Raw genomic sequence first — 19098 nt, 5'->3', positions numbered from 1 at the left:
GGATAGTTTCCACCGGCCTGCTGCCTTCATCGTAACCCCGCACCCGCTGCCCGGCACAACCTCTGACTTCTGGAGGCTGGTGTTTGACTACGGCTGCACCTCTGTGGTCATGCTGAATCAGCTGAACCAATCGAACTCAGCCTGGGTAAGTGAAAGCATCCGCACCGCCACCAGAAGTTCCATTAAATACAAGAGGACTTTGGGAGTTTTCCTTCAAAATACATCTTTATCGGCTGCCTTTTTGCATTCACATCATCACATGTCCTTTGAAGTCGTTTAAGCTATTTTGTCCCCAGCTTCTCTTAATCTCCCTGTGAAATGTTCTATATTCATAAGCCTATAGTCAAGTCTCATTTACATACAGTTTCCCTTTGAGTTTGCGGAGTGGCGTTCCGGTGCTCTTCTCGATCACGACTCTCTGAAAACCCTGACGTGCGCTAACATGCCGGCAGTTACTCAGTGTCACTCTCGCAGTCGATCTGTTCCTTTTTCTCTCCGTGGTGGATTAACGTCTCTCCCTCTTCTTCATTCGCATGATTGCTCTCTGCAGTCCATAAGTATTAATATTTATCACCTCACTTGCTTTGCTGTCATTAATGTTCTTCCTTTTTCTTGGCTATTCTCACCGTCTCCGCCTGTTTAATTTCAGCTCAGTTTAGTTGAGCAATGCTACAGAGTTTCATATGTATGGATGGTGAATTCTAAGGCTTGAATACATTCCAAATACAGATGAGTCAAAATATTGATTTGAATGATAAAAATAGTGAATCTCATTTATTTCACATCACATTCTTAGATTGAAATCTGTTTGGGTTTTTAGATTATGTGGGTTGGCCTTTGACCGTTTCTTCTTGATCATCAGTTCAGCAGCTATACAATCAAATATACTTCTTTCAGAAGCGTTTTCTTTCAGGAACCCATTTCCATCAAGAATCTTTTTGTTCTAGACACTTTTCCCATGTAGAACCCTCTAGAACCATTTTCCTCAGAACACCTGTCACTGTAGAATTCTTTTCCCATCAGTATATTTTTCTTTCTAGATTCTTTCATAATTCCATTCTTTTGTAATCCCCTTTACCACTAGAACTTTTTTCTTCCTCAACCCCATTCCTTATAAAACCACTTTTCACCTTCCAAATCTTTTTTCCTCTTCAAAAACACTTTTCCTCCAGAATCCATTTTGCTTTTCTTCCCTATTCCTCTCTCCTTGTACTTGAAACATTCCATGAAGCGGGAAAATGATTAAAACACCCATGCAAGAAACATGACTTTAAAAAATATGTCCAGAAAAAAGTTCTCAAGGTCTTTAATGCTAAATCATGGCTTGTAAACAGTGTTAACTTGACAGCAAATTTCTATTCAGTCTTAGTAATATTCTTTCGAGTAAAATGCCATTACCTTTGACATATTCAGTCATCGGAATTGTTTTAGTTTTAGTCAAATTTTAGTTAGGCTGCTGCCACACAGATCTAATATCAACGTGATTTCTTTCTCAGCTGCTTACCATTACAAACATAACCAACAGTTTTTTTTGTAACTCGTGTGTTTTTAACATAAACTTGTGTGTATTTGACTGTTGAAGAGCAATAAGACCTGAAAGAGAACTTAGTTTAGTACTTACATGCTGTGTGACAGCCGCTTTCTGTGTGCAAAACAGAACTGAATTCAGTATCTCCCTAACATTTTAGTCCTGTGTGTGCGCTCAGAAAACTGTGTATCATACCTGTAAGTTTAAACGAATAGGGTTTTAAACGCATAATTTTAGCGTGATAGACATGATAGTCAAAACCAAACTGATGTTTTTTTATCAGAGTATCTTAGGTACAAGCTGTAAAGTCACAGCTCTATTCTGGAAAAGGGGACGGGGAGCAGCAGCTCATTTGCATTTAAAGAGCCATGCACAAAAACAGCGTGTTTCTGCTTTCCACTCAAAATAGGCATTTTCAAAATGATATAAGTAATGATCTGTGGGGTATTTTGAGCTGAAACTTTACAGACACATTCTGGGGACATCTGAGACTTATATTACATATTGTGAAAAGGGGCATAATATGTCTCCTTTAATTTATTGGGTTTAGTTACACTGCAAAGCATTTATCTAAAACTCATTATAGGTTTAATATTAATTTTATCATGATAGACACAGATTTAACTGCTGTGACACACAACATTCCTTAAAATTAAAATGAAATAAATCCACTTCTCAAAAAGAAACAAGAACATGGACCTCCGTACTAATGGTTATATATATAATATGCATTCTTTATAACAACTTCTTATTAACATTTACCATTCCTTCTAGGAGACATATTATTGTAAATAATTTTAGATTAATCCTTTTTAAGCTAACTAAAGTCATTCAGTCAAGAGCAGTGAATGTTTCTCTCTCTCTTTTATTGCTTGATTAACATTAATGACACATATAGCAGAAACTAAATTAGGCTACTGTCCCTTAACTGAATGCATGGATGCATTATACACATTCGATATTCTCCCAACTGTTGGTGTTCACTTAAGATATAATCGATTGTGTTTACATGAATATTGTAATGCGAAAGAGAACTGAATTCAGTACCTCCCTAACATTGTTGTCTAGTTTTTATTCGTCAGATATCAATTGATTTTTAAGTTGGTTTAGGTTTAGTCTACTGTTAGCCAATTAAATATCATAAGATTTAAAGGTGACATGTCATAAAAATCTGACTTTTATTTTCTGCCATACACATCTAATATAAACAAGTGATTTCTTTCCCAGCTGTTCACCTTCACAGACATAACTGAGTGTTTTTGTAACACTATGTTTTTAACATAAACTTGTGTGTATTTAACTGTTTAAGCGCAATAAGACGTGAAAGAGGACTTTGTGTAGTACTCACATGCTGTGTGACAGCCGCTTTCTGTGTGCAAAACAGAAATTATCAATAGATTTCCATCATAGTTTTTGTCATTCAAAACAAGTTTTTATTTCGTTATCATCTCGTTTTTGCCGGTGAAAAAATGTCTTTGATAAAAATTATGACAAAAATTATTAGCAAAATGAACACTACTTGCTTTTTTGTTGTTGTTGTGTCTCATTCTATTTCCTTTTCTTTTTTTTCACAGCCTTGTGTGCAGTACTGGCCTGAACCAGGTCTTCAGCAGTATGGTCCTATGCAAGTGGAGTTTCTGTCCATGTCTGCAGATGAGGACATCATCACCCGGCTTTTCCGGGTCAAAAACGTGACAAGAGTGAGTTCCATTAATGATAATTCACTTGCTTACATACAAGAAGTTTTCCTCACATTTTACCTTTTTACATTGTGGCCCTAGCAGACCCTTAATATACTCTTAAGTTAACAGAAAGTTAATCACTTAATCATAATTTTTACTCACTTGAGAAAATTACTTTAATTGAGCAATTATGCACCATACACAAGCATTTTAGAAATAAAGTTTACTTGCTTGATCCTTTTGGGCCTCTAAAGGTATACATAAGGTAAAAAGTAATCCAGCTGTGCAAATGAGCCTCCTAATTTTCTTTCTAAAAATGCGAAGTAGATTCCAATGTAATTTCCTTGGAGAATTCCTTGAATTACCACCACAGGGTTTTAATGATATTCTGCGATAATACATTTTTCATACCTTGGAACGGGTTGATCATTATGTTGTGCCATTTAACCGTCAGCTTAATTCTGCAAGTTCTAAAAGTGCGGAAATTGAGACTTTTATGTAAAATTTGAAAGGGGCCTTTTATATTACTCTGTTGGCTATTATGCCATGTTACATTCAGATCACGGTTTAATAGACTACAAGATAAAGTGGTATAATAAATAGGGTTTGTCAGTCCAATATATTTTGTCAGCCAAAGCTACAAGAGCAATTAAAGAACAGAGGAAAAGCTATTTCAAAATATCCATTTTCATGCCATCAGCACATGACACTTCATATAGCGGCACTTTCGCAGGCAGGGACAGATGCCGAAATAAGTTTTCATAAGCCCGCAGATATGAAATATACATTAATGAGCGTGCCGCAGAAGGTCATTTTTTACCACTTTCAATTTGCCCCAGCTTGTCATTATTGTAAAGGCTAATTTTGTTCTGTTTTGTCTGTCAATGTTTTATAGCAGTACTCTTTGCCTAATAGACGCTTGCATTTTTCTCTCAGCTCGATGTACTTTTGACAGATGTCACAGTGTTTTAATGCTTTGGCATGCAGCTTGTCTGTGGAGTGTTAGAAACTAAGGCGATTGAGTGGAGGGAAGGCATTTCCAGCTCTGTGGAGGGAATTATGGGGGTGTGTGGATGGGTGCGCTTGTGATTGTGGGTGCATGTGTTATTCAAATGTGACATCTCTATTACTTACATTGTGTGATACAGAATGTTAGCATTACTGCTTCTGCTTTTAAACAGGGCACTTTCTGCATTCCTGCATGTCTGCTGTAGAGACTTATAAATATGGGCATTCATGGGCTGTGATTATCCAGGAAATCTTACATGTTAATGGAAAAATTAAATCTTGCATATTAGTTTAATCCTCCATATTATGTTGAATGATGCGCTTGGCTTATTTTAATGATTGATTAAATAATGGATAAAAGCAAGACATGGTTTGTAGTCTGATTATTGATGTACAACAGGGTAAAGGATATTGGAAGATAGAGGTTAGGAAAACACTGGAACCCAAATTTTTTTTCCCCTGGCTAATTAACAGAGAATGTGTTGATATTTACCAGAAAAAAAGTCCTTTAAAGGGTTAGTTCACCCAAAAATGAAAATTCTGTCATTAATTACTCACCCTCATGTTGTTCCAAATCCGTAAGACCTTCGTTCATCCTGGAACATAAATTATGATATTTTTGATGAAATCCGACAGCTTTCTGACCCTGCATAGACCGCATCGCAATACCACGTTCAAGGCCTAAAAATGTAGCATGGATTTTGTTAAAATAGTCCATGTGACATCAGTGGTTCAACCTTAATTTTATGAAGCCACAAGAATACTTTTTGTGTGCAAAAAAAAATAAAAAAAAATAATGACTATTCAACAATTTCTTCTCTTCCATGTCAGTCTTCGACACGCATTCATGAGAATGCTCATAGCTTTGTTAAAATTTAGGTTGGACCACTGATTTTTTTTAAGAAGTTTCCAATGCTCATCAAGGTAGAAGATTTTTATATTTTATATGTTTGTAATTAAAGTTGAATTTTCAGAATCATTACTCCAGTTTTCAGTGTCACATGATCCTTTAAAAATCATTCTAATATGCCGATTTATTATCAGTGCTGGTGCTGCTTAATATTTTTTTGGAACCTGTGATTTTTTTCAGGATTCTTCGGTCAATAAAAGGTTAAAAAGAACAGCATTTATTTAAAATAGAAATGTTTTCTAACAGTATACACTACTGTTCAAAAGTTTGGGGTCAGTACATTTTTTATTCTTTGTTTTTTTGTAAGAAATTAATACTTTTATTCAACAAGGATGTGTTAAATTAATCAAAAGTGTTAACATAGATTTACATTGTAAGAAAAGATTTCTATTTTGAATAAATGCTGTTATTTTTAAACTTGTTATTCATCAAAGAATCCTGAAAAAAGAATCACAGGTTCCAAACTGTTTCCAGCATTGATAACTCTAATAATAAATCAGCATATTAGAATGATTTCTGAAGGATCATGTGACACTTAAGACTGGAGTAACAGCTGATAAAAATTCAGCTTTGCATCACAGGAATAAATTATATTTTAAAGTATATTAAACAACTTTATTTTATATTGTAATAACACTTTGCAGTATTACTGTTTTTTCTGTATTTTTGATCAAATAAATGCAGCCTTGATAAGCATAAGAGATTTAAAAATCTCAAACTTTTGAGCGGTAGTGTACATCTTTCCTTCAATTTATTTTCAAGATCTGAGGTTAACTCTATAAATGTCAAGCAGTATGATATTCAAACTCACATTAGACACATTTAACATTTATTAAAGCACATAATCAGTACCTGAGGTAATTGTCATTGTTTGTATGTTGTTGTTCCAGCTGAACAGAAATAGAAGCCGTTTCTAAAACAGAAATTTCATGTGTCGCCATCGCAGCTAGCTAGAACAAAAACTCAGATTAACATGGAAAAGATTCCATTTAACAAAAGTAAAAAAAAAAAATATGATGCATGATTTGTTGGACTACGCTACACCCGTTTGAAGTCGATAGAGTCAGCAAAGTTAATTATGACAAAGATTAAAGTTTTCTTATTAATAATTACTATATTAATAATCACAATACAGCTATTTTTTATTTTGTCTTTGCTATTATAAATAAGAACAGATGCGAAAAAACTGTATAACAGATAGCCTAGAAAGAAAGAAATAATGCATTACCTTTATCATTTTACATTTAAACAAAAGCGTTTATGTGCAAAAAGCAAATACTCAAATGTGTTTATTAGAAATAAATTAATTATTAAAACTACAAAAGCAGTTTAAAGAAGTGCAGCGAATGATTCCCTCTTTTCTTTTATGGTTAGATTAACATTAATGAGACAGACTACTGTACAAATATACTGTAATGCACGAATCAACTATAATGTTACACATCAGATGTTTTTCCCCCACAGTTCCCCAAGCGTTCACGTAAGACAGAACAGTTTATGTTTGCGTGAATACTGAAATACTGTAATTCTGTGTATATGTGTATTTATTGGGTTTGCGCGCCATCAGAAGTGCGTTATGCGCACACTTTGGATGACAGTCAGCGCGAGAAATGAGTGGAGAAAAGGTAAATGTACAAATAAAGAAACTTTTAGATGTCTAATCACTATTTGGAGCATTTGGGATCGCTAGACAGTGCCTTAAAGGAGTAGTACACTTTCAGAGCAAAAATTTACACTGTACTTACCCCCTTGTCATCCAAGATGTTCATGTCTTTCTTTCTTCAGTCGTAAGGAAATTGTTTTTTTAATAAAACATTTCAGGATTTCTCCCCATACAATGGACTTCTATGGTGCCCCCGAGTTTGAACTTCCAAAATGCAGCTTCAAAGGGCTCTAAACGATCAGAGCTGAGGAAAGAAGGGTCTTATCTAGCTAAATAATGGGTTTTTTTCTAAAATAAAATACAATTTATATACTTTTTAACCTCAAATGCCCATCTTTTCTAGCTCGGCAAGACAAGCATTTGAGATTAAAAAGTATAAGTTGAAGTTGTAAATGTTTTTAGAAAATAACCAATCGTTTTGCTAGATAAAACCCTTCTTCCTTGGCTGAGGTCATTTAGAGCCCTTTAAAGCTGTATTTAAACTGCATTTTGGAAGTTCAAACTCGAGGGCACCATAGAAGTCCATTATATGGAGAGAAATCCTGAAATGTTTTCATCAAAAAACACCATTTCTTTACGACTGAAGAAAGAAAGACATGAACATCTTGGATGACAAGGGGTGAGTACATTATCTGTAAATTTTTGTTCTGAAAGTGAACTACTACTTTAATAAACACATTTTTGTGAAAACCTCAACCAACATTTTTGACTTTTTCACCATTTTGCCTGTACCTAAATATATTCTGTGCGCATTTACACTCATTTTGCCAGCAAGGGTAACATAACATGACAGTCGCATTGGCACATATCCGATTTGTATCTGATTTATTTCCACATATGAATGAGGCCTGAAACCGATCTCGAAATATCCGAATGCGTGCGTTTTTTTTTTACCTATTTACACTGTCATAGAACAGATCTGATCATATGAGCAAAAAATCGGAATTGGGTCGCATTTAACTGTCAGTGTAAACAGGGCCGAATTGAGTGTAAGTAATTAATTAAAGAATTTTAATTTTTGGGTGAACTATTCCTTTAAATTTCAGTTCCTTTCTCTATTCCCTGCTGACAAAAAAAACAAAAAAACATCTAAAAGCAGCCTAGGCTGGTTGGCTGGTCTTAGCTGGTTTAAGCTGGAAGTAGCTGGTTTTAGCTGGTCTCCCAGCCTGGCCAGGCTGGTCAGCAGGTTTTAGCTGTTGCATTCCCAACCTGAGCAGCTAAGACCAGCCGGTTCAGCCTGGCCAGGCTGGAAAAGTGACCAAAACCCCTCTAAAACCAGCCTGCTGACCAGCTAAAACCAACCAACCAGCCTAGGCTGCTTTTAGCTGTTTTTTTTCACCAGGGTTCAAACAGTCACACGTTCAGTTATGATACATGCAACAACCGATGATGCAGTATCCTAATTTAACTTCTTCTGGCATGTCTGTATGTCCAATCAGTTGTTTACATATTAGAAGAACATTTCGGCACAAACTTCATTATGTCAAACTTGTCAAAGTGCTGCACTCAGCTATGGTCAGTGCTCTCACAATCTCCCAGCAGTCCTCAGGGCAGTTTTAGGGTGTGCCTCAGGGCTCTATATTAATTCAAGCCAAAGCAGGCGTGTATCAGGGCCGGCCTTACAGTGTTTCTTCCCCACCCGAGTGAAACTCTTTCCCAGCAGACTCATTCATCACTACCTAAACACTGCTGACTTGGCACTGCTGAGACCTCAGAATGGAGCACAGTCCTCCGCTACTGTACACATTCATAAACAAGCCCAAATGCACAGCTGGCGCTGCATTACTGATCGTGACCTTTCCTTTTCCCTGTCTCATCCGTTGTGAAGCTGCAGGAGGGTCAGCTGGTCGTGTGCCAGTTCCAGTTTCTGCGCTGGTCTGCGTATCGTGACGTGCCTGACTCCAAAAAGGCCTTCCTCAACCTGCTGGCCAGCGTACAGAAGTGGCAGAGGGAGTGTGGAGAAGGTCGTACAGTAGTCCACTGCCTGTAAGTAGTATTCCCACCTCAACTAATTTGTTTTCTTAATTTACAGCATGCTAAATTTCACTTTCAACTATGTCTCTTAAGTTAAATTCAGTAAGTTAAATTAATTTATTTTTTACCAAACTTGTTTTTTTAAAGTCTTAATGCAAATAGATTAAGTAAACTTTCATTTTGCTAATTCAATTTGCACAATTAAATTAGGTTGTGACAAAGTGATCAAGAATTGTGCTGCATTAGCTGATTTTAATTAGCTAAACTAACCAAACAGTTGCTCTTTTCGAGTGTATTAATTCTAATGTTTCTTTTGGTTTAATTATTTGTCATTCTATTGATTTCTGCCGCACAGTAATATATAACTGCAACTGTATATCGTAATCTGTCAAAAGCTTCATGCACTGCTAATCAGATATAGACAAATGATACAAAAAAGAGAAATCAGCTTAATGGTGCAATCCTGCTGTGCTTAACTACATCTTTTACTTCCACCATGTGTCCTCTGCAGTGTGTCATTGATTGATGTTTCCCCAAGCAACTGATGCAAACAGATATTTTTTTTCTGCTTGCATGGTGAGATGTATGTCTGGTCTAGCAGGTGCACCAGTACTTTTCAATCAGTAATAGAGGTAGTGGGAGATCCATGAGCCAGAGGGTTTCCAAACACTTTCCAATTTGAGATTTTATTATCTTAGAATTAAGTTGGAACTACAGGAAGTGGAATTAACACTACCATTCAATAGTTTGGGGTCTTTTTTTGGATTGAAAATCTTTTGTAACATTATACACTACCGTTTAAATGTCTGGGGTCTGTTTTTTTTTATTTTGTTTGGGGGGGGGGGTATTTTGTAACATTGCACTAAAATTAATACTTGTATTGTTACAAATGATTTCTATTCTGAAAAAATGCTGTTCTTTTTACTTTTTATTCATCAGAGATACCTGGGGAAAAAGTAGCACAGGTTCCAAAATAAATATTAATAAATTAGACTGTTTTTGAAGCATCATACTGGAGTGATGGCTGATAAAAAATTAAGCTTTGCCACCACAGGAATAAATTACATTTGAAAGTATATTAAAATATACTACCAGTCAAAACTTGATCCAAAATACGGCTAAAGTCGTAATATTGTGAACTATTTTTTTTGCTGGTTTTGCTGTATTTTGGATGAAATAAATGCAGGCTTGGTGCGCAAAAGAGACTCAAAAAAACATTACAAATCTTAGAGTTCAAAAACTTTTGACTGGTAGTATAGAAGACAAATATGAATTGTAATCATATTTCACAATATTACTTTTTTTCTGTATTTCTGGTCAAATAGATGTTTTTTTTAATGCTTTTATTCACCAAGGACAAATTAAATTGATCAAAAGTGACACTAAAGACATTTATAATGATACAAAAGATTTTATTTAAAATAAAGGATGTTATTTTAAACTTTCTATTTAATAAAGACTCCTGAATAATAAAATGTATCATGATTTCCACAAAAATATGAAGCAGAAAAAAAATTTCAGTATTGACAATAAGAACCATTATTAAAGAGTAGTTCACTTTCAGAACAAAAATTTACAGATAATGTACTCACCCCCTTGTCATCCAAGATGTTCATGTCTTTCTTTCTTTAGTCATAAAGAAATTATGTTTTTTGAGGAAAACATTTCAGGATATCTCTTACCGTATAATGGTGCCCCGAGTTTGAACTTCCAAAATGCAGTTTAAATGCAACTTCAAAGGGCTCTAAATGATCCCAGCCAAGGAAGAAGTCTTATCTAGTGAAACGATTGGTTATTTTCTAAAAACATTTACAATTCATGAATAATATTCTACTTTTTAATCTCTACACAGAGTACACACAGAGCTAGACAAGACGAGCATTTGAGGTTAAAAAGTATATAAATTGTAATTTTTTTTAAGAAAATAACCGATCGTTTTGCTAGATAAGACCCTTCTTTCCTCGGCTGTGATCGTTTAGAGCCCTTTGAAGCTGCATTTTGGAAGTTCAAACTCGGGGGCACCATAGAAGTCCATTATATGGAGAGAAATCCTGAAATGTTTTCCTCAAAAAACATAATTTCCTTACGACTGAAGAAAGAAAGAGCAGCAAATCAGCATATGAGAATGATTTCTGAAGGATCATGTGACACTGAAGACTGGTGCTGAAAATTCTGATTTGATCACAGCAATCAATTACATTTTAAAGTGTATTTACATTGTTGTTTTAAATCGACATAATATTTCTCAATATTGCAATATATATATATATATATATATATATATATATATATATATTAAATGGCATTAAAAAGCATTCAATTAAATTTGATGATACCTGCAGAAACCCTGTAAAAGCACTAAATAACATAAAAGAGCAGAAATAAGTGAACTGATGAAAGAGCAGTTATACTGAATGATAAAAATAAAGAAATCAAGGATTAGACATAAGAGAACTAATGAGAGAGATATTCTATTTTTTAATATTTTACCATTGGTGTGATCTGAAAATGACATAAACTGTGATTGGCCACAGATAGATGTCACAGGGCATTTCCTAAAAGCACGTGGACTGTCTATTAAGTGACTTTCCCCCCTTGCAATTGTTGAAGCTCCTTGTGACGGCCGTTGTACCCTTGAACGGCACACTTAATCCTTGTCTTCACAGTGTTATCTGTGTGTGCCGTGACCCGTATCTCTGTTTGCCAGTGAGCCAGATAACAGATAATATATGCATAATATATTTCTGTGTACCTTCGCAAACAAATCATGAACAATATTCTAACATGAACTATTAAACAAACAAAAACGAGCCTTCACTCATACCCAGACTCGCTGATCTTAGCCTAGGTGTTAACACGGTCGTTATCCTTTTAACCGCACACTTCACTTCCCCCACGGCTTCGTTTCCCTTTCTGCCCACCGAGTTGCCTCATATGAAACCCCAGGCACGAATTCGCTTCCCATCACCGCCCAGAAGCACATCACTCAAAACTGTCACACAGTGTTACAACCACAGGCAGAGAGAAGAGATTATGGAGATGAAATCAATTATGCTTTAATACAGAACAGCACAGGCCTTTCTCAGCGCTAAATCCAGAGCTGCCAAAGCACTGACTGCGATTGATTATCTCGCCATTGCCTCATCTAGCCGCCGCCGTCGTGCCATACGCATACATAGCAGAAGACCTCGGCGGATCTTCAAAAAACTCTTTGTATGCCTCTCATGCGTGCTGGTTTCGTATTAACTGGATATGTGAAATTTCTGTTGTAGACTGAATATCAGTATGCAGCACAGCCAGATCTGCTTCTCCACTGTTCTCCATGTCTGTCTCTTCTTTGCTCGTGACAGCCGGGTTTGTTGTATTCTTGTCTGTCTAGGAACGGCGGTGGCCGCAGCGGAACGTACTGTGCCAGCAACATCCTGATGGAGATGATCCAGTACCAGAACATGGTGGACGTCTTCTATGCCGTCAAGACCCTACGTAATGCTAAGCCCAACATGGTGGAGACACTGGTGGGTACAAAAGTTCAGTGCCGGTGAAATCATACTATAACAAATCTATTCAGAGACAGAATAATGAGATTAGTTGTTGCAAAACAAATGAAAAGAACGAAAGGAAGTCTTGCCTTTGAAATAAATGGGCAGTTGCCGAAAGCATCAGTTTTGCTACAGCCCATACCAGGGTTTATCTAGAAACCTCACAGGCCCACTCACTTTGTCCTGGCCACAATGAGTAGATAGCAAGGGTTTTCAATCTTTTAGATGCTAAAGAACTCTTAAATATGATGCTTAAAGGAGAACTCCGGTGTGATATTGACCTAAAGTGTATTGAATCATGATACTGAGTGTGAACGTACCTTGCATATCTCATCTCGTCTTGCCCACTGCAGTCCGAAATCTGGGGTCAGTTAACCGATGCTCACAACAAAGTAGCTCCACACTTCATTGGTAGACTTCCAAGGGCCCTGACATTTAAAACGAGACATTGAGAACTCAGAAAAAGCACCGGTAGTTTATTTACGAGAAGATTTATACAGACAGTAACTGCAAGAAGTTTAGCGGCCGCCGCCATCTTGAATTTAGTCACGATAAGTCGAGTGACGAGCAGGAAGGAAACTACAACCTGATAAGTTGAAAACCTGATAAGTTCCTTCCTGCTCGTCACTCGACTTATCGTGACTAAATTCAAGATGGCGGCGGCCGCTAAACTTCTTGCAGTAAATGTCTGTATAAATCTTCTCGTAAATAAACTACCGGTGCTTTTTCTGAGTTCTCAATGTCTCGTTTTAAATGTCAGGGCCCTTGGAAGTCTACCAATGAAGTGTGGAGCTACTTTGTGCCTCGTAAATGGCATAAAACAGTGATTTATTTACATGGCTACTTCGATGCCCTATTGACTCTCATTGACAACCTGTTGTTAGCATCGGCTAACTGACCCCAGATTTCGGACTGCAGGACACAAACCGAGATGAAATATGCAAGGTAAGTTCACACTCGGTATCATGATTCAATACACTTTAGGTCAATATCACACTGGACTTCTCCTTTAACTATGATAAAAAGGTGACTTAATATCTTCATTTTTAAAAACACTCTGCGTGTAAATAAAAATTATTGAATGAATGAATGAAAAAAGATAACAAAATTGTAATTGTTTCCTAAATTAAATTAGTTTGGTTTTGTATTGTAATTGATGTTTTAACAAAACCATATGCAGATACAAGAAAATAATAATAAAACAATATTAATTAATGATTTATGTCCAGTTTATATAAGGCGTAATGAAATATTATCGAATTTGCTGAATGTTTATGTAAAAAAAAAAAAAAAAAAAGACAGCTCTGAAAAGGTTTAGATTTAGGTTTAGGTTGTCAGACTTTTTTCTCAGAATTGCATAATACAAACTCAATTCTGACTTTTTTTCAGAATTGTGTGATATACTGTAAACTCACAATTGCTGGTTATAAAGTCAGAATAAATTTCAAACTTTTTTCTCACAATACTTAATTTATATCTCACAATTTAGTGTTTTTTCTGGGAATTCTGACTTTTTTTCTCTGAATTGTGAGATATAAACTCGCAAGTTATAAAGTCCACTTCTGAGGGGGGAAAAACACTGTTATGTTCTCAAAATTGCTAGTTTATATCTCACAATTCAACCTTAATAACTGTTATAACATGTTATAAAGTCATAATTGTGAGATATAAAATGTTTTTGCTATTTTAAATTTTAGAATTATTTTTCTCTAATCCTGACTTTATAACTCACAACTGTGAGTTTACAACACAATTCTGAGAAAAAAAGAAGTCAGAATTGTGAGATAAAAAGTCGCAAGTAACTTTTTAAATTTTTTATTCAGTGGAGGAATTGTCACTTTCAGATGTTTAGAGGTTTGGGGTTAGTAAGATTTTTTATTTTTTGTTGAAACAAAGAATACTTTCATTCAGCAAGGATACAATACATTTACATTTCAAATAAATACTGTTCTTTTGAACTTTTTATTTACCAAATCATCCTAAAAATTGTATTCCGGTTTCCACAAAAATAATAAGCAGCATAGCTGTTTTTAAGTACATTGCATTATTGAATGAATGAATGAAAAACTTTTTTTTTCACCAACTGAACACAGTATGTTTTATTTTAGGAAACATATAGAACATTTTGTAACACTGAACATCAGGCAAAATAATTAAAATAAATAATGAAATCTTCTTAATTAAATGAAATTGCAGTCAATTGTGTGAGCCTAAACCTGCAGCTCAACAATAGGAGAGGATTGAGTTTGGCCACACCGCCATAAAGACTGGATTGGTGGAGTGTTGCAGTGAAATTTGTCCTTCTGTAAGTTCCTTCCATCTGCATATATGATCATGGAGCTCAACTAGACTGACCATCAACTTCTTGGTCACCAGTATAACCAAAACCCTTCTCCATCAATTGGTCAGTTTGGCCAGGAGGCCAGCTCTAGGAAGAGTCCTAGTTGTTTCAAGCTTCTTCCATTATGGATAATGGAGGCTACATGCTTCTGTGAACCTTCAATGCAGCAGAATTTGTTTCTGAACTCTTCCCCAGATCGGTGCATTGATCCAAGCCTGTTTCAGAGCTCTACAGGCCGTTATTTTGACCTCAGGACTTGGTTTTTGCTCTGATATGCATTTTCAGCTGCTAGACCTTTTCTGAGAGGTGCCTTTCTAAATCATACTCATTCAAATGAATTTGCCACAGTTTAACCCCACTTGAAGTGTACATGCAGTAACATCTACAAGTGATATGAGTGCTCCTGAGCTAAATTTCAAGTGTCCCGGAAAAGGGTATGAATACTTATGCAATGGAATCATTTCAGTTTTTTATTTGTAATAAATTTGCAAAGTTGTTACAAACCTGGTGTAGAATTTTTTTAAAGCAATTTGACATAAGACTGCAACATAACAAAACTAAATTATTACACTAATTGTCTAATTTGTCTGTGTCTGTGTGTTGCAGGAGCAGTATCGTTTCTGTTATGAGCTGGTTCTGGAATATTTGGACTGCTTGGAGGTCAGATAGCGGAATCCCCCCCTCCAACCCCACCATGCTGACCTCACTGCATGGAGCAGGACCACCGGCAGGCTCACTCTCACACCCCCTGATCACCTCTGTTTCCCTTCTTTCTGTTGTCTAATCCACATCAAAAAGCCGAAGGAAGAAGACGGTACAAAAAATGCAGAGTAGAGTTTTCTGCCTTTTTACCCCAAACATCTAAATATGTTACACCCTTGTGTGTCATGCCTGTTTTTTCGGTTTCGGATATTTTCAGCATATTTTCCTCAGAACTGTGAGCGATTCCAGAGCCTAGCTTGGTGCGGTGTGGTTGGTTTAGCTCTGCTCGCAGAGATAGTGGGCCGTTTCTAAAAACGGCAGCTTTATTTTACACCTGCCTGTTTCTCTTTGGCTGGCTGGACTGAAGAGCAGAAATAAACATCACTTGGAGAAGGTCTCTTCATGTGCAGCACAGTGGAGTTCAGTGGAGTTTGGAGAGTCGGGCGTCTTTACCGTGGCTCTTAAAAAGGCCCCCGCCAAAAGGACAAACACACACATGCATGCACAAACGCTGACATCCACACACAAACAGATTGAACCAGCAGACAGCTTTCCATCAACTGCCTATCAAGACGCCGATGCCTCTTCAACGCTGTTTCACCAACGTTTAGCGATACGATTCTGAGGCGGAGTTTATTACTATATATGGTGCCATATGTCTCAAGAGGAGATTGACGGGAGAGTCGGGCGGCCACGTTGCCCCGCTGTGGCTTTCCTATCTTGTTGTGACTGTTGTCTTTTTTCCTCTCACTTGTATATATACTTAACGTCTGCTGGAAATCTCTTACGTCTTAAGGTGTAAGTCTCAAGTGCTAACAGTGGCCCTGTGTGCTTAAAGCAAAGGAAGTACATTAACAAGGGGCAGACGTGATGGCATTCTAAAGCTTGCGGTGGATTACACCCTGACCTTTATCCTCTCACTCAATGGGTTTGAGAGAGCGCAGTTAATAGTCTTTTTATAACGGCGCTGCCAAATGGGAACAGAGGCAAAGCGGTGTCAGAAGTGAGGAGAAAGGGACCAAAAGGAACACCGGCAATCTTCTTCTTTTCACTTGTAACTATTTATCGGACTGACTCGTGTTCTTTGAGTGGATTTGTTTAACAATTGTGCAGCTTCGCGTGTACAGCTGAATCCTGGGCTCGAGATTTTTCAAAGCATCTCTTTAAGTTTACACATTCACAGTCCATTTCTATTGCATCGCAGTATGCGATGAGTTTTATTTGACATGTTTAAAACCTGGATATATAATGCTTTATCTTCTGACCTTCAAGTGTGCATTTCATGAATACTGTGTCTGATGATGTTTTTTTCAAGCATCAGAGGTACAAATTAAATTAGTAATTTTAGCCTTTCACACCTCAGACGTCCATTATATATATATATATACACTGCCGCTCAAAAGTTTGGGATCAGTACGATTTTTAATAGTTTTTAAAGATGTTTCTTATGCTCAAGGCTGCATTTATTTGATCAAAAATACAGAAAAACCTGCAATATTGTGAAATATTATTTTAATTAGTTTCCCATGTGAATATATTTTAAAATGTAATTTATTCCTGTGATACAAAAGCTAAATTTTCAGCATCATTACTCCAGTCTACAGTGTCACATGATCCTTCAGAAATCATTCTAATATGCTGATTATTGATTCTGAAAACAGTTGTGCTTTTTAATATTTTTTTGTAACCTGTAATACTTTTTTATCAGGATTCTTTGATCAATAAAAAGTTAAAAAGAACAGCATTTATTTCAAATAGAAAAAAATCTAACAATATACACTACTGTTTAAAAGTTTGGGGTCAGTACATTTGTATTCGTTCTTTTTTTTAAAGAAATTAATACTTTTATTCACCAAGGATGTGTTAAATTAAAAAAAAAAAAAGTTATTTATTTGAAATAAATGCTGTTCTTTTCAACTTGTTATTCATCAAAGAATCCTGAAAAAAGAATCACAGGCTCTAAAAAAATATTTGACCGAACACCTGTTTTCAACATTGATAATTCTAATATAAATCAGCATATTAGAATGATTTCTGAAGGATCATGTGGAGTAACAGCTGATAAAAATTCAGCTTTGCATCACAGGAATAAATTATATTTTAAAGTATATTAGAACAAAAAACATTATTTTATATTGAAATAACATTTTGCTAAATTACTATTTATTTCTGTATTTTTTTATCAAATAAATGCAGCCTTGATGAGACTTCTTTAAAAAACATTACAAGTCTTACTGATCCCAAAATTTTGAGCGGCAGTGTATATATCTATATTTATTTATTTTTTTAATTAAATTTTGACATTTAATTTTTGTTGCCACATTGTGAAAGCATATAAATCTGACTTTTAAACTTGATTTTAACATTTCCCAAAGACTGGTAACAGAGTTACCAAAGAATTGCCTGTAGAAAATAAATTAAAAACAGCTTATATCAAATCTAATGTGACCTTCTGAGGGTGAAAATCAACATTTTCTTAATCGAAGAACCTTCTTTCACTGTCTGTTGAAAAGAAAAAATATTCTTTAAGAGCTTCAGGCTGTAGTTTGTAATTAATTTGTGGAAAGTGCCAGACAGTTTCGTGCAGAAAGTAAAACTGACAGCAGTTCAGTGATTAAAAAAATGTAATATATTTACTATTGGATTACAGTAGTTTAAACTAAATGCACTAAATAAAATGGTACCTACATCAGTATTACACACACATTTCTCAAATTGTTATGACCCCCAACTGTGAAATTGCCATATCAGCAAGATGCCAAGTTAGCAAACCACAGAGGCGTTTTCCCAATGATTACATTACTCTGCATAAACCATCTCAGATGACAGCCTGCCTCAGTCCACACTGACTGACAGCTCAAGACCGCATGATGTTAACAAGATATTTTAGTTAAAGAGACAGTTCACTCAAAAATGAGAAGTCTGCCATTATTTATTGTCCTCATGTGATTTTATTTCTACTGTGAAACACAAAGGATACATTTTGATTTAACATCTTATGGATTTGGAACAATATGATGACAGATTTGTCATTTTTGGATAAACTGTTTCTCTAAGAGAGCCAGAGAAAAGATTGAACAGACTACAAAGACAACGTTGTGACGTTGTTCACCAAATCCCCCATTTTGGACTTTCTTTGAAAGTGCCTGGATTTCAAGTGGAAGGTATGAAAGTATGTGTACATATAGATGTATATTTGTGTTCTGTGAATAGTATGTGAATAAAGTTTGTTCGGCCAGATTTAACGATTTAAAAGTAACAGAAAGAGTTGAATGTACTGTTTAAGACCTGTTTCCTGAATATGCCGCCAAAAGATCTGTCACATGCTCAGTCAACTGAGGATGATCTCTAAAAGCCATTCCAAAGTCGCCCCTTCAGAAGGCCCATTCAGTCACTTTAAACCCCTCCAATGATTGTTTTTTTTTTAAACCATGCTCATTCCAAAGACATTAGCCAACTTCTAATGGTAGTCGCCTATGCTAATATCGCATAACCATCCCTAGTGTGTTACTATGAGAGAGGAAGGACTTTAGCCACACTTGACAGCTGTTGAGCCAGGTCCTTGTTTTTTGTGCGTTTTTGTTTGTTTATTTGTTTTCGTTCCAAGTGTTTCTGTATGATACTGAAAGAACTGAAAAAGAACTGTGTTTTTGACCATGTGTTTGTGGGACAGGACAAGGACACAGAGGTATATATCTCATGGGGAACTGAGGGTTGGGGTGGGACAGGTGTTCAAACAACAATAAAATGT

General features: G+C 35.9%; 2 protein-coding genes across 2 annotated transcripts in view; one reads left to right on the top strand and one right to left on the bottom strand.

The window, feature by feature from the left end:
- ptprub (protein tyrosine phosphatase receptor type Ub) overlaps nt 1-19098 on the bottom strand; it is a 331954-nt gene that overhangs the window by 106831 nt on the left and 206025 nt on the right. The gene's annotated exons all lie outside the window — the stretch shown is intronic.
- The window catches only part of LOC141342406 (receptor-type tyrosine-protein phosphatase U-like), a 22414-nt gene extending 3316 nt beyond the window's left edge, over nt 1-19098 (top strand). The window contains exons 2-6 of the mRNA XM_073846854.1: nt 1-145; nt 3103-3228; nt 8620-8777; nt 12145-12280; nt 15252-19098. The exon at nt 1-145 is cut by the window's left edge and continues 170 nt beyond it. Coding sequence (XP_073702955.1) covers nt 1-145; nt 3103-3228; nt 8620-8777; nt 12145-12280; nt 15252-15314 — 628 coding nt within the window. The 3' untranslated portion in view covers nt 15315-19098. The remainder of the gene's footprint in view (nt 146-3102; nt 3229-8619; nt 8778-12144; nt 12281-15251) is intronic.

The sequence above is a fragment of the Garra rufa genome, chromosome 9 (genome assembly GCF_049309525.1).
Source record: "Garra rufa chromosome 9, GarRuf1.0, whole genome shotgun sequence".
NCBI classification, from domain to species: domain Eukaryota; kingdom Metazoa; phylum Chordata; class Actinopteri; order Cypriniformes; family Cyprinidae; genus Garra; species Garra rufa.
This window is presented reverse-complemented; position numbering and strand designations above follow the sequence as displayed.